Here is a 16,182-nt window from a genome sequence, read left to right as displayed (position 1 = left end):
AGACATGTAAGCATGAACCCATCAGGGGAGGGTGGGATACAAATATAATAAAATAAAACAAATAAATATAGTAGTACAAGGATTGCACGGTTAGGAAAACAGTGTTAACTCTGTGGGTTAAAGATGGCCAAATAGTATCAAGTGTTTTGAAGCAAGAGGGTGCTACTAGCATCCTCTTTTCAATGGTATTGTCTCTCGAGCCTTCCGTACAGGGAGAGGTATAATTCCAAGGCCAAAACCAGAACTGGGTTGATTTTGCCTGGGGGGTAGGCAGTTGATCTTTTTAAGTCCTAAAGGAAGCACTTTTAAGCATGCAGGGAAACTGATTTTGTTTTAAAATTTATTTTGTAAATTAGTGCAAGGAGATTGAAATGATGGGAGGATTCCTTGTGGTGACTTGTGCTGTTCTTCAGATGCTCTTCATTTTACCAGGCTTGCTTGAGACTTCCTTGTTTGAGGTGGTCAAAAGGTCAAAAAGGTGCTATAAATATTGAGTGCAATTATCTTTTCCAGAAATTATTCCTTCTGATACGAGGTTCTTGCTTAAGCTGTTGCCATCTGACGTGTCCGCGAGCTGTGATTCATTTACTGCTAAACCAGCTGAAGCTCTTGGAAGCAGGGCTGCTTGAAGGCATCTGGGACCTCGAGGCCATCCTGAGCACGGTGGGTTTTGCATCCCTCCCTTTGTCCATCTTCTGGGTCTTGTCAGAAGGAGGCTAATTTACATTTTCTTTCAGTTTTTAGAGGAAAATGCAGATGCACCTGAACTTGATGTAGAAGAAATTTTAAGCCAACACACAAAAGAAATTCTCCAAAATAACCAGCTAACAGACCAAGGGTCACATCATGTAAGTAAGAACAACCAGCAGCATAAACTATCCTGTCTTGTAAGAATTCTGAAATAATTTGAGACAAATTAGGAAATGAATTTCAGTATCTGTCGTTTTAGGCATATTGTAGGACAAATATTTGTGAATTAATCTCTCTAGGCATTTCCTATTGTAGCATGCTCAGGTTGTATCGATTTTTTCAAAGGCTACCACAGAACAAAGATACAAACCATATGTATTACCATATTCTACGTCATCAAAGTAATACAATGTATGAAACAGGCAGGCAAGAGCAAACGAACTAATTTGGGTGCTGCTTGTTATTTTGTTTTTTTAAAGCCCTGTATTTAACAGATTTGGTTTGTGTAATTTTTCATACAGCTGTTCTTTCGCTCACTCCTTCTCGTCTGGAAAACTCCTGACTGTAAAGGCTGTCATTCAGTTGATTAAAGAACAGAACTGGGGTGGTTCCCACCCCATCTTCAGCCAGGGCTCAGGAAGATGACCGAGCATGATGCTGGCTCATCTCTGACATAGTTCTGCTTCTAGTAGAGTCACTGATGTGGTGTCAGGAAGATCTGGGTACCACCAAGGGCAGACTGTGGGCGGAGCAGGACTTACTTGGATTCTTAAACCTCCCCACCTCTGATAGTGGCATAACATTGTGCTGTCAAAAGCCCAGCTGTTGCCCAGAAAGGAGCATGGAAGGGAAAAAACTAAGTAGGTGCTCCCCACCCCCTGGAAGCAGCACACAGCAGCCAGTCCCCCCTCCATCATACCAGCTGGGATGCCCGTAGTCGGTATGACAGAAGGTGGCCGGGGGGCCATGCCTGTTGGGGCTCTGCTGGAGGGTTGCCAGCTGCCTGCTCACAGGCAGACTTGTTATCAGGGTGGCCCAGTTGTCCTTCTCGTGGGCCTGCCGTGTTGGGGACAGGATGGGTGACTCGTCTTTCAGAGCAGAGGCCAAAGAAACAGGAGCCCAATAAGGGGATGAGCAGCCCATTCATCTGACCGAGGGCCAGGTCACCTGATGCTGTTCAAGAAAGGTGTGGATGGCTGCACAGCTGCGTCTCTGGGTTGGTTCAGTTGGAGAGATCAGCTCCGTTCCCAGCTCCTGCTCATTGCTCACCCCAGCTGCCTTCAGCACACAGTTCACCTTGGAAGGGAACTGCGAGGGGGTCCTCGGTGCAAGGGGGAGGGAAAGCGCCTGTGGTCCACCCCTCCATCTTTGCTTGTGCTCAAGAAGCCTGGCCGCTGGCATGGTTGAGGGCAGGCAGAGGAGAACAGAGCAGCTGGGCAGACTGAGAGGATCACTGGTCACAATGCTTGAGGGGAATAATAGTTGCTTGCCGTGCTTATTTTCAAAAAATTTCAAAGATTTTAACCTTTTTCTAAAGTCTCATTTTCTGTAATTTTGTCTCTTCCGTTTTGCTTTTCTAGGTAAAAAATGTATGTGCGTGTAGAAGTGAACTGATCTCCCGCTTTTGGAAACTGCACATGGGTTCAAAGAGGTGTCCCAACTGCAAGTGAGTGCAGATCTTTGCTCAGAAACCACGTAGCCTTTTGTGGACCCTCCTCCCCTTCTGAAATTTTACTGAAAGCTAGGATTCTGTCCATAGTTTGAATTGACTGTTGTGCTCTTGTTTCTCTTCCTTCTGAAGAGCTGAAAGATCCTTCATCCGCAAGGAGCACAACAGTAAACTCACAGTGATTCACCCCGCAGTAGTCATCCAAAAACCAGGCAAACCAGTGATTGTGGAGGAAGCAGCAGGTACAGCGTTTTACCTTGTCAAAAAGCGACGACACAGATGAGCATTTCTTTGCCTTAGAATGTGCTACATAGTGTTTGATGGATACTTTCAAATTTGACTTTAAATCCTTCTTGTGTGTCTGGATGGAGAGGACAGCTGAAATGACTGTCAGCATACCTTTTCTTTTTAGAAAATCCTTTTTGTGTGCTGTTTCACACGTTTCCTTACAGGGTGAGGTATTTGGTTGTAACTGATCCCATTATGAACTGATGGAAGGCGTTGCAAAACCCAAATGTTGCCAAGCCCTTCCGGCTCCCTGCTGATGCCTCCGGCACAGGCCTTGGCGGTGGGGGGGGGGGCAAACACCCCATGACCTTCATCATAAGTTGCTTCCACGTGAAATAAAGTATTCAACGCTGGCGAAGGAAGTGCTAGCGATTCAATGGGCAGCTGTGTCCTTGAGGTATGATCTGCTCCCAAGAGGTCCTGAAGCCCTTGGCTGCTGAGGGGCAGAGGGGAGCAGAAGGGGGGGGGGGTTCTGTGAGGGATGCTGGCCCTCCAGCCCGACTCATCAGGCCCAGCACCAAGCAGGGATACTAGCTTTTATTTCTAACTACTGTTCTGGACCTTCAGTATGTTTAATATGTGCCCAACTGAGCCGCCATTTATAATTTACTTGCAGTCTATCAAAATGTATTGTTTATACTGGTTTTAAATGTATATTTTAAATTGTTTTTGTTATGTTGTTATTTGCCCTGAGCCTGTCTCTAGGAAAGGGCAGAATAGGAATTGCCTAAAATAAATAAATGAAATAAATAAATGTGAACTGCATGACTTCAGCTGAAATGTTCACACTCAGAGACCTCCACCTGCCAGTCTTACGTCAGGAGGGCTGGGTCTATAGACAAGCCAGGCCATTTCACTGGAGAGTTAACCTGAGAGAGCCATTCATGTGTCCATGATGATACATGCGGATGCTCGGCTTGCCTTTGGAGTGTGCCACTTGGCCTATGCAAGCTACTGTCAGTATTGAAGAAATGCAGGTTTTGTTCGTATCCTGTGTTTTTACAGTTGGAAAGTATTTTGTGAGTGGTTTGAAATGAAAGTACTTCGTAATTTAACGTGACTCTTAATTGCTTAGCCGTAGATGAAGCTCAACCGGGGAAACGAGGTTACCTGACACCGAACGCTGCCAAGGACCACGTTGAAGCATTGTGGGAGAACGAAGGTAGAACAGTGTTCTCTGTTGTGACCGCTTGATAGTGGCTGTCGGAACACGGCACTAGTGATACAGCATCTGGGCAATGTGTGCGATATCTGGCCAAATTTGCAGGTGCAGAATATATGATTTCCTGTTAATGGTTTGTTTGGCTTTTCTGATTTTCATCCATTCCTTGCTTCTGGAAGGAGAGTGTTTCTGATGGCAGAAATGAGATATGTTAGCTTGTACAAACTTTGTGAAAGAGTGTACAATGTAGCACCAGTAGTCGTGGCCGAGTGGTTAAGGCGATGGACTAGAAATCCATTGGGGTCTCCCTGCGCAGGTTCGAATCCTGCCGACTATGGTACTCTTTTAGGGAGGGACTGTGGTTCAGTGGTAGAGCATCTGCTTGGGAAGCAGAAGGTCCCAGGTTCAATCCCTGGCATCTCCAAAAAAGGGTCCAGGCAAATAGGTGTGAAAAACCTCAGCTGGAGACCCTGGAGAGCCGCTGCCAGTCTGAGAAGGCAATACTGACTTTGATGGACCAAAAGGTCTGATTCAGTATAAGGCAGCTTCATATGTTTGGTTTTGGGGCTCTCTAGAGTCTGGAACAAAAATGCTGCTCTTCCTCTCCCAGAAAGGCTGCCTGCAGTCCAGTGCTTGGCCCTTCTGGTCCACCAGACAGAGTGCCTCACCCAGTCAGGAGTTCTTCTGAGCAAGAGGAGGAAAATCACATTGTTACAACCTCAGACATACAGTGGACTTGCAAACAGCCCAGTATTTCTGTACCTGTAGTCTGTGTATAGTTTGGTGTAGTAGTTAAGGTCATGGGCTCTTATCTGGGAGAACCGGATTTGATTCCCCCCTCCTCCTCCACATGCACCTGCAGAATGACCTTGGGTCAGTCACAGTCCTTGAAAGAGCTGCTCTCTCAAGAGCAGTTCTCTCAGAGCTCTCTCAGCCCCACCTGCCTCATGGGGTGTCTCTTGAGGGGAGGGGAAGGGAAAGGAAATTGTCAGCCACTTTGAGACTCCTCTTCTTCTGTATTAATTGTTGGTTCTTGGTTGGCTGTCATATACGCTGACAATGTTTTATGGACTTAGATATTGCCTGGCTCAGCTTGAATACTTCAGGTGATGCAGCCTTTCTGTGATTGTTCTGTTCAGGTTTTTTCCTCAGCAAACTTTTCTTTGGGATGACGGTCAGTGGAGATTCAAGTTTCAATCCTGAGATGTTCTTCCTGGATAAACTTGTTGTTCCACCATCTAGGTAATGAAGCTTGCTTGCTTGGACTTCTTCACCCTATAGTCTTGATGGATTGATTTTTAGATTTTTTTTTGTTACAGAAAGAGGGTGTTGCTTATCTCTTTATAACTTGGGTGTTCTGATATAGGTACCGCCCAGTGAATTGTGTTGCAGACCAGATGTTTGCAAATGGTCAAACGGTGAACTTTCAAGCTGTCATGAAAGAGGCCCAGGTGGCCCGGAAGCTTCTGGCTTTCATGGCTCAAGATCTGAAGCAGTCACTGCAGACTGAAGAGGGAGACCTCCAGCAGGTGAGGAGAAAACTTTTCAGGGCCCACAGTATGAAGTGAGACATCTGGCGAAAATGTGGGGAGTTCTTTTGTTCTCTTTTTAATTCAAGTTCTGCAGTCTCAGGTTGTTAGTCAGAGTTCTGTGTAATGAGACTTGCCCTGTCTCCTCCAAGGTGGTCCAGAACAAGTTCCTTACTGACCGGGTATGTTCCAGGCCCGAAGGACTGAAGTGGGAATAATGTGACATCTGAAGAGAACTAAATATCTAACAACTTTATATTCTGTTATTAGGAGCAAAACTAGAACCCTGTTGTATTGGAGAGAGGTATAAAAATATGAATAATGTCATACATATGTAATTTTTAATAAAAACACAGTAATGAAACTATGCATATTTTTAAAAGTTCATAAAAGTATAAAAATTAAGGAAGGTAAGAAAATATCAATACAACAGGGACATTACAAGAAAAAAGAGTGAAGAAGCTAATCAGATACCAAATTTGCCTTTTAACAAACTCATTTCAAACTTGTGAATTCCACACTCTCAAAAAGTAAATGAAACCATTTCTCATCAAAAGAGAAAAGTGCTGGATCCCTTGTAGTACACAGCTGCCTCACAAAGTTACTTACAGAACAGTTGTGGCAATGATATGTTCACGTGATTATTTCATGAATCCATATTAGTGGGCAAGGAGGGGAGCCCCTCTTTTAAACATGTTCCTGTTCACACCTCTTTTGGATATAATATGCTAGGGATGTCTTGAACTCCTGCTAAAGAGGAGGGAGGCTCTAAAGAAGAAGAAGATGAAGAAGAAGAAGATATTGGATTTATATCCAGCCCTCCACTCCGAAGAGTCTCAGAGCGGCTCACAATCTCCAAAGAACCTTCTATCCATTATTTTCCACTCTCATGCTCAGGAGAAGCATTTCAGTCATGAACAAAACCACCCTTTCCCCTTTCTTTACAACTGTAGATAAACCCTTGAGCTTCAGTTCTTTAGTCTCCGCTGTTTCAACTCTTTAAATCAAAATCTCCCCTGCCAGGAGTGTCCCTTTTTTGTTTTTAATTTTGCGGCCACAATTGACTTTCTTTGACATGTCCATCACTAATACCATAAGGGCAGCTGTCCCTCCAACGGTGAGTGAGATCCTGCCGTGGGCCAGAGCTCTGGTGCTGGTCAGACCCAAGACTGGGTCCCTCCCCTCCAGAAGTGGAAGAAGAGAATGGGGCTGCACCATCCCTCCTCTGCCCTGCACCTCCCTCCTTCCTTCCCAGCCACCATTAGTATGGGAGGGGTTGAGTGCTGCCTGCACACGCTGGTTGCCAGCCCCGCTCAGCTGACGGCCTGTGGCACCATAAGGCAAGGTCTGAAGTTTAGAGGGGGGACTCACTTCAGGAAGCGTGGGAATTGCTGCTGCAAGGCGGAAGGAACACTTCCTCAGTAGTGACCGTCTTCCAAGACGCCTGGTTCTTTTCGTATCCGCAAAGCTCTGGGTGTGTTTGTGGGAGTGCACAATTCCAGGAGTGTGGATTAAAGGAATGCCTAACCTTTCTGTAGCCCTAACAAAGGATTCCCAGTGGAGACACAGCATTGGAATTGAGCGCAGGGAGTTATTCCAGCCAAAAGCTCCCTGGGGAAGCTGGACACCAACCGTCTGAGGCTCCCCCCACCCCCAGCCTTGGCAGCCCCATCAGCCCGAGGGGGGAGGGAGGCAAGAGCTCTAAAGCAGGTTTTGTGGAGTATAAAAACATCTCCTTGTTGGAGATCAGTGTGGGCAGAATGGGACTTTCTGGCCCCCTCCCCACCTCTGCCTGTGGGGCTTCCCAGGGGGTGGCTTCTGGGTCCCTGGGGGAGTGGCCCAAGGGGGGGCGGTTGGAATCACCGGTCCAGCCTGCATCCAGGCCTTTGGATAGTGGTGTTGGGGTTTGCCCCCCTTTTTATTGTCTGTGTTCATGCCAGTGAAGAAGCCCCTGTTGTGATGAGATGGTGACAGGGGCGTGACCATGATGGACCTATTGTGGAGCACCTCTTTCTCCCCCCACCCATGTCTGACAATGCTCCTTCCCTTTCTTTGGGTGAAATAACTGATCACGTTTAAATCAAGAGCAAGACAGTGCTGCAAAGGGGCAGCTTCCTTCTTACGCTGGCCTCCCCCAAACTCTCTGCACCTTCTTTGAGGCTTGGGGCAGAAGGTGGTGGAGGCAAGGCCCACGGGTGCCCAGTGGGTTGTGCTCTCCAGCCTCTATTCCAGTCCCCGTCTCCCCCCGCCCTCCCCTGAGGTTGTGTTGTCTGTTCCGCAGCCGGCTGAGCAGCCCGTGGAGCCTCTGGACCGCTCCCTCTTGGCCACAGTTCCTGGGCAGACGATGGCAGACAAGCTCTACAACATCTGGATCCGTCTTCAGAGCAGGGTCAATATTCTCTTTGACAGCGACTTGGACAAGCTCATGCCTGAAAAGTTCCCCGGTGTGCGTCAGGTGAGAGCTGTGTGAGGAGAACTATAGCACAGTTGTCAAGAATTACCTGAAGGGGGTTTTAAAGAAGCATTTCTCTCCCAGAAGCAGGCATTTGTCATGACCTCTCTCTCGCTCTCTGCCTGCTGAGATGGTGACAGGGGCGTGACCTTTTTGATGTGTGTCTTTTTTATTTCAAATTGATGACTGAAGCTTTTGGAGAAAAAAGACGGCCTGTTCCGCAAGCACATGATGGGCAAGCGAGTGGATTATGCGGCTCGGTCGGTCATTTGCCCAGACATGTACATCGGGACCAATGAGATCGGCATTCCTATGGTGAGAGGCCAGCAGTGAGGGGGGGGCTGGTCAAGAGGGGGGGGTTGGGAGGGAAGCTGTGATTTCAGTTGAACTGGAGAAGAAATTTCCTGAAGGTAAGAGCGAGAGGCTCTCTCCCTGGGGGAGGGGTCTGTTGGGAATGCTCTAGTTCTGGCCTCTTGCAAAAAGCTAGAAAGAGGGCCCTGTGTGGATTTATTCATTTTGGAAGCAATACTTGTTGTTGGCTGTACCCCCTGTTTAATGAATTTGCGGCCACATGAAGACAGAGATCAGGAACTGCCATTTCCTCAGGACCTAACGTCTTAGAACCATAGAGTTGGAAGGGACCTCTGGGGTCATCTAGTCCAACCTCCTGCACAATGCAGGGAATTCACAAACACCTCCCCAGTGACCCCTGCTCTGTGCCCAGAAGATGGCAAAAACCTCCAGGATTCCTGGCCAAATTGGCCTGCAGAAAAATTGCTGACTGACCTGAAGCATTTCCCTGGGTGTGTAAGAAGGGGCCACGAAAACTAAGCTCTGATGCAGCCTTTCCTGCCCTCCTTCTCATGAGCTACCTGATTCACGGAATCAGCATTGCTGTCAGATGGCCCTCTAGTCTCTGCTTGAAAACCTGCCACCCCTCTTGAACTCCCTTCTCCTTAAGTATTTCTGACCATGAGATTTTACCCAGCATCACTCCTAAGTTTGTCAAAATTTGCTTTCCTGAAGTTCAACCTATACTTCTGGCTACATACAGCTTTTCCCGTCCCCAAAACAGTAAATTCCAAAACCCCATGGTCACTACTGCCACCTCATCAGTCAGTCCTTCCTCGTTGGTGAGAACCAAGTCTTCAGCATTACCTGCTTCCATACAAACCGGCTTGACTGCTGAGGCCTTCATAGCAGCTCTGCCATGTGACTGGGGTGGGTGGCTGCCTCATGCAGCTTCGCTTGTGGTACCTCACCTGTGGAATTTCTGCCATGCACCCATTTGGTGTTGACGTCTAAGCAACATGTTGTTGTCACCCCTGGCCTTTGCTGATAGGTCACCAGTGCTTCAGCTTCTGTAGTATCTGCAGCAGACGCAGTGATTCCTGCTTGCCTGGTTTGTTTGCTTATTTGATCTTTTTATTGATTTGATTATATTTTAGCTAACATGAGAGCTTTGGTGAGAGGTGGAATACACCTGCTCTACATCACTAAGGGATATGGGAGCGAGTTGTCTTTGGCTGGCCTGTGGAATCCGGTAATAGCTGAAGAGGAATGGAGGTCACCCCTCAGGGAGGGGCTTGTCTGCCTTCTCTCCACGTGCAGGACGACTGCATGCTTCTTCCTCCCAGGTCTTTGCTACCAAACTCACCTATCCTCAACCTGTGACTCCTTGGAATGAGAACTGGATGCTTTTTCTTCCTCCCAGGTCTTTGCTACCAAACTCACCTATCCTCAACCTGTGACTCCTTGGAATGAGAACTGGATGCTTTTTCTTCCTCCCAGGTCTTTGCTACCAAACTCACCTATCCTCAACCTGTGACTCCTTGGAATGTCCATGAATTGAGGCAGGCAGTTATCAATGGGCCTGGGGTGCATCCGGGCGCCTCCATGGTCATCCACGAAGACGGGTCTCGCACCATCTTGAGTGCAACCAGCCAGACCCAAAGGGAAGCCATAGCCAAGCAGCTCTTAACTCCTTCCATGGGGACACCAAAGCCAGGGTTAAAAACTGTGAGTAGAATAGCTCAAGAGGTAGGACTTTCCTGAATCTGTAATTCTTACTTTACTCCAAGGTCTGCCAGATCTTTCTCTTGCTGCTTTTATTTATAGAATGTTATACTTTCAAACTATTCTGTGTATTGGATGGGTGGGTGGGTGGGTAGATGAAATGCTAGTTATAAGGATCAAAGTAGTATAGCTGTACAGTCTTGAGAGGTGTTGGAGGAATTTCTTTGCCTGCGTTTCATTAGCTCAGTCCTTGTTGAGTGTTCCCGTCTCGAAGAGCTCCTTTGCCGCAGCCACTCCCCACTGGTGCCTCCCTCCCCCAAAGGGAGAGATGGAGCTAATTGTCAGGGAGGTCCTTTCAACTTGGAGGATTTACCAGTGATGCTTGCGCAGACTTCTCTGTGCTTGATGAAGCTTTATTGTGATTTGCTGCAGGGGGCTCATTTCCATCAGGACCCTTCCCAGAAATGCCTGATGTAGGGCAAAGCATGCTAAAGACTTCTCCCTCCCCCCCTGTCGTATCTTCTTAGTCAAAGCAATAAAGCACAACTTTCACTTTTAACCAAAAGAGAATCCATTTCAAAGAGGCCGGGTGGGCCTGGATGGCTGATCAGAGGGAGGGTTGAGACCAGAGTGGCTCCTCCAGGCTCCCTCCTTCACGCCGGAATGTGCTTCCTGTTGAGAGGAAGCCCAAAGGGCCAGGCAGGAGGGAGGAGGGGAAAGCGGAAGGGAAACAGAAGGAAGGAGATGCCATCTGCGCCAGGGCATAGAGACACCAGCAACCTTCATATACTATGGCCATCATGTGCAGTAGCAGAAAATACATTAGAGGGCAGAAACCTGGCCAGAGGGGGGAGGGTTTCTGACACAGCTTTCGTTTTGGTGACTCTCCAGTTCCCTCAGTCATGTCTTGGAGGTCCCCATGGGGGGTGGTGCATGGGGGCACCATGGCAACCTCCAGTGTAAGAACATAAGAGAAGCCATGTTAGATCAGGCCAATGGCCCATCCAGTCCAACATTGTGTGTCACACAGCAGCCGCCACCACCTCCTGTGGCAGTGAATTCCACATGTTAATCACCCTTTGGGTGAAGAAGTACTTCCTTTTATCCGTTTTAACCTGTCTGCTCAGCAATTTCATCGAATGCCCACAAGTTCTTGTATTGTGAGAAAGGGAGAAAAGTACTTCTTTCTCTACTTTCTCCATCCCATGCATTATCTTGTAAACCTCTATCATGACACCCCTCAGTCGACGTTTCTCCAAGCTAAAGAGCCCTAAGCGTTTCAACCTTTCTTCATAGGGAAGGTGTTCCAGCCCTTTAATCATTCTAGTTGCCCTTTTCTGAACTTTCTCCAATGCTATAATATCCTTTTTGAGGTGCGGCGACCAGAACTGCACACAGTACTCCAAATGAGACCGCACCATCGATTTATACAGGGGCATTATGATACTGGCTGATTTGTTTTCAATTCCATTCCTAATAATTCCCAGCATGGCGTTGGCCTTTTTTATTGCAAACACACACTGTCTTGACATTTTCAGTGAGTTATCTATCACGACCCCAAGATCTTCCTTGGGGTTCACTTGCTTCTTCCACAAAGCACCTCTGCCCACCCTTCTCACTGGAGCTGGAGGTACTTCTCTTTTTTTAATTTTTATTTCAATAGAAAAACATGCAACCAAACTATAAAACATAATAGCCAAGAATACCATCAACACTCTGTTACAAACCCTATGTTCACAGTTACCAACCATCTAGCTTTAGCTGCATCAAGGGAATTATATCCTTATTGCACAAAAACTCTAAAACTGGTTTCCATGTTTCATCATACTCTGATAAGGGAACTACCGCACGAGAGTCCCCCCAAAATGGATTATGCATAATCCTGCCCATCAAAAACTGTTACCAGTGTTTCTGGTCCCATTGTCTAAGTAAAGAACTTGTGGGGGACTTCCAATTCCTGGCAATAACCAAGTGAGCAGAAGCAACCGATGCTGAGACAGAAGTTTTGATAGTTTTATCTATCGTTGAATCAGCCCAAAGATCCAGTAATAAGAATTCCAGGGAATAAGGCAATGGAACACCCACCATGTTGGAAATCTCTTTATGAAACTCCCTCAAAAAATTCTGAACGATATGGCATTCCCACCACATGTGTAAGGGGCTGCCTTCCTGCTTACAAGATCTCCGGCATAATGAGCTCAAAGACTTGTTTATTAGGCTTAGTTTGTGTGGCGTTAAATACCAATTGAATAGCAACTTATAAAATTGGAGTTTAATATTCTAACAGCAAGATTTATTGGAGGGAGAGTTCCATATCTGTTTCCAGTCAGATTCAGAGAGGGTAAGTTCTAAAGAATTTGACCATTTTTTTATATGGTAGAGGGTCCTTATATACTGCTGCCACTAATAATTTATAAAGAGCTGAAATCATGCTTTGTTTACCAGCATTCTCCTTCCGAATTAATTCCTCAAATGAAGTTAATGGCCGGAGAAAGTTTTTAGACCTGATTAGTTTAGCGATAAGATTTTTTAATTGGAAATATCTAAACCAGGAGACCTTAATTACAAACTTCTTTTCCATTGAGGATTTATCTAAGAATCCCTCATCTTTAATCCAGTTATTTATAAACAACAGACCAGAGAATCTCCATTCCTTAAATTCGCCTGGATCCTTCCCTGCTGGAAACCAATCCTGGTTAATGAAGGTTATTAAAGGGAGCTAACATTTTCCTGATACGGTGGGCACACTCCTTGTCCTTAAGACTCCAAAAGGGCCCAGATTCAGCAAGCTTGTCTCATAAATCTCATATAGTATTAGCTGCTTCTCCTTGGAATCCATCCTTTTCTTCATATACAATTCTAGATAGTTCCAAAGACTGTCCATTTGAAAAAAAACCCAGTAAACTTCCCTTGTACCACAGTAGAATGAGATCCCCCCTCCAAAAAAAACCCTGTAGTGTTTTAGAATCATAAAATCATAGTGGAAGGGACCTACAGGGTCATCTAGTCCAACCCTCCACAATGCAGGAAGTTCACAAATACCTCCCCCACACAAGAAGATGAAGATATTATATTTATATCCCACCCTATACTCTGAATCTCAGGGTCTCAGAGCGGTCACAATCTCCTTTACCATCCCCCACACACACATACAACAGACACCCTGTGAGGCGGGGCTGAGAGAGCTCTTACAGCAGCTGCCCTTTCAAGGACAACTCCTATGAGAGCTCTGGCTGACCTAAGGCCATTCCAGCAGGTGCACATGGAGGAGTGGGGAATCAAACCCGTTTTTCCGAGATAAGAGTCCAGTTTGGTGTAGGAGAGCCAGTTTGGTGTAGTGGTTAAGTGCGTGGACTCTTATCTGGGAGAACCGGGTTTGATTCCCCACTTCTCCACTTGCACCTGCTAGCATGGCATTGGGTCAGCCATAGCTCTGGCAGAGGTTGTCCTTGAAAGGGCAGCTGTTGTGAGAGCCCTCTCCAGCCCCACCCACCTCATAGGGTGTTTGTTGTGGGGGAGGAAGGTAAAGGAGATTGTGAGCCGCTCTGAGACTCTTCGGAGTGGAGGGCGGGATATAAATCCAATATCTTCTTCTTCTTCTTAACCCCTACACCAAACTGGCCCTCAGTGACCCCTGCTTCATGCCCAGAAGATGACCAAAAAAACCCAAAACTCCTGGATCCCTGGCCAAACTGACCTGGAGAAAAATTGCTGCCTGACCCAAAGTGGCAAACAGCATTTCCCTGGGCCTGTAAGAAAAGACCACGAAAACTGATGCGACCCTTCCTACCCTGCCTAAGTTCACAGGATCAGCATTGCTATCAGATGGCCATCTAACCTCTCTTTAAAAACCTCCAAGGAAGGAGAGCCCATCATTTCCCAAGGAAGCGTCTTCCACTGAGGAACCACTCTCACTTCCTAATGTTTAGCCGAAAACTCTTTTGATTTAATTTCACCCCACTGGTTCTGATCCTACCTTCTGGGGCTGCAGAAAACAATTCCACACCATCCTCTATATGACAGCCTTTCAAGTCCTTGAAGATGGTGATCCTATCACCTCTCAGCCGCCTCCTCTCCAGACTAAACATGCTCAGCTCCTTCAACCTTTCTTCATAGGACTTGGTGTCCAGACCCCTCACCATCTTCATTGCCCTCCTCTGGACCCGTTTAGCTTGTCTATATCCTTCTTTTAAGTGAGTCTAACCAGAGCAGAGTAAAGTGATACCATCACTTCACGTGATGTGATCTGGACACTGTCCTTCTATCGATAAAGCCCAAAATGCCACCAGCCTTTACTGGAGATATAAAAGTTCACCCAAATACCATCCGTTTGTCTAGTTAGTATATGAGTGAAAAGATCCTTGTCCTCAGCACAGGGTGGGAGGCATTCTGCTCTTGTGTGTGAAACATGGGGTGAAGGAGGGTTTTCACAAGCAGAACGTCCCCTCATCAGTCACTCCCCCACCAGCTGCCTTGTCTGTTTCCTGGCTCCAGATGGGTTCTCAGCTCAGCTGTTTGGTGGTGGGTTGTAAGAAGTCAAGCTTCCCATTAGTTTTGGCCAGTGGATTACACCCTAAAGGTGAAGGGAGGGGCTCAAGTTTGAAGTCTTTAGCAGGGAAGGGAGGCCTTGCATCTCTTGCTGCATCTTTAAGTAAAGGACTTGGGGCCCCAGATAGTACCTGAACCCCCTTTCCCATTTGCTCATTGCTCTCTGTGTGTTTGCTTCCTCTGCCCCCTGATGTCTCTACATAGCAGTTCTCAAACCCCTAGGAAAAGCGTTGCTTCCATGTCTCTCCCAGGTGTGCCGCCATATTAAAAATGGAGATGTCCTGCTGCTCAACCGCCAGCCTACGCTCCACAGGCCCTCCATCCAAGCCCACCAAGCCAGGATCCTGCCGGACGAGAAGGTGCTGAGGCTTCACTACGCCAACTGCAAAGCCTACAACGCTGACTTTGACGGGGACGAAATGAACGCCCACTTCCCTCAGAACGAGCTGGGCCGGGCGGAGGCCTACACCTTGGCTTGTACCGAGGAGCAGTATCTCGTGCCAAAGGTAAATCCTTCAGCCACTGAGCAAATCCTGCCTGGTGGTCACTTAGCCATCTTGACGCTTGGAGGGAAGTCGTTAAATTAATTGCAACACTTTTACACCGCCTGCCTACAACGAGTTCCCCGAGTTCTCTGGTCATTGTCTTGTGATAAGAGGGCAAGTGTTCGGTTGTGTCAGAAAGCATCAGGTCATTGGTCTGTAGTCCAATGACGTTCAGAGCAGTGTGCTGCTAGTCGTGTGCTGTGCTCCAGAGGCTGCGCATGGAATAGTCCCACGTGGGCAGGAGGAGGAGGGCTCGTTTCTTGAATGCGGGAGCACCCGGGATGTGGCCGTCCATCCTCTCTTGGGGAATGCAGAGCTTTTACATTGCCCTCCATGTTGGTTGTTGGGTTTGAGAATGAGGGACTAGGAAATGCAAATAAGGGACTGGGATCAAACTTCGGCATCGCTCTCATGATTGTGGGTGGTTGGTCATTCAGAAACAAGGAGAGGCTGGTGTGAGGGATGGACTGTTTTAGAAAGGGTGGAGGCAACTGCAGAGCACCCTGAGGTGTTTCAAAACAGCATAATTCTAAACATACAATCATAGAGCTGGAAAGGACCTCCAAGGTTATCTATCTAAACCCCCCGCCTGCACAGTGCTGAAAATTCATAAATACCTCCCCCCCATACACATCCCCAGTGACACCTGCTCCACACCCAGGATCCCTGGACAAACTGGCCTGGCGAAAATTGCTTCCTGACCCCAAAGTGGTGATCAGCATTTCCCTGGACCTGGAAGGAAGGGCCACAAGAACTAAGCACTGATGCAGCCCCTCCTGCCCTCCTTCTCACGATCTGCCTAAGTTCACAGGGTCAGCATTGCTGTCAGATGGCCTCTAGCCTCAATTTAAAAACCTCCAAGGAAGGAGAGCCCACCACCTCCTGAGGAAGCGTCTTCCACTGAGTTACTGCTCTATTTATCAGGAAGTTCTTCTTAGACCTATTTTAATTCAATTTCAACCCATTGTTTCTAGTCCAACCTTCTGGGGCAACAGAAAACAATTCTGCACCATCCTCTAAATCAGCGGTCCCAACCTTTTTGGCACCAGGGACTGGTTTTGTGGAAGACAATTTTTCCACAGACTGTGGGGTGGGCGGACAACGAGGATTTCAGGATGATACAATTGTGCACTTTATTTTGGTGTGGTGGTTAAGTGTGTGGACTCTTATCTGTGAGAGCTGGGTTTGATTTCCCACTCCTCCACTTGCAACTGCTGGAATGGCCTTGGGTCAGCCATTGCTCTCTTGCAGAGCTGTCCTTGAAAGGGCAGCTTTTGTCAGTG

General features: G+C 47.3%; 1 protein-coding gene and 1 non-coding gene across 2 annotated transcripts in view; both read left to right on the top strand.

Moving 5' to 3' along the window:
- POLR1A (RNA polymerase I subunit A) overlaps nt 1–16,182 on the top strand; it is a 64,673-nt gene that overhangs the window by 1,261 nt on the left and 47,230 nt on the right. The window contains exons 3-13 of the mRNA XM_060255424.1: nt 514–663; nt 738–848; nt 2,271–2,356; nt 2,492–2,601; nt 3,723–3,809; nt 4,949–5,051; nt 5,176–5,338; nt 7,620–7,793; nt 7,983–8,105; nt 9,582–9,809; nt 14,606–14,860. Coding sequence (XP_060111407.1) covers nt 514–663; nt 738–848; nt 2,271–2,356; nt 2,492–2,601; nt 3,723–3,809; nt 4,949–5,051; nt 5,176–5,338; nt 7,620–7,793; nt 7,983–8,105; nt 9,582–9,809; nt 14,606–14,860 — 1,590 coding nt within the window. The remainder of the gene's footprint in view (nt 1–513; nt 664–737; nt 849–2,270; nt 2,357–2,491; nt 2,602–3,722; nt 3,810–4,948; nt 5,052–5,175; nt 5,339–7,619; nt 7,794–7,982; nt 8,106–9,581; nt 9,810–14,605; nt 14,861–16,182) is intronic.
- Nucleotides 4,065–4,146, top strand: TRNAS-AGA (transfer RNA serine (anticodon AGA)). The gene has a single exon. It is a non-coding gene; the product is annotated as a tRNA-Ser (tRNA).

The sequence above is a fragment of the Heteronotia binoei genome, chromosome 15, assembly GCF_032191835.1.
Source record: "Heteronotia binoei isolate CCM8104 ecotype False Entrance Well chromosome 15, APGP_CSIRO_Hbin_v1, whole genome shotgun sequence".
NCBI classification, from domain to species: domain Eukaryota; kingdom Metazoa; phylum Chordata; class Lepidosauria; order Squamata; family Gekkonidae; genus Heteronotia; species Heteronotia binoei.
The sequence above is the reverse complement of the archived record's forward strand: the minus strand, read 5'-3'. Positions and strand labels throughout refer to the sequence as shown.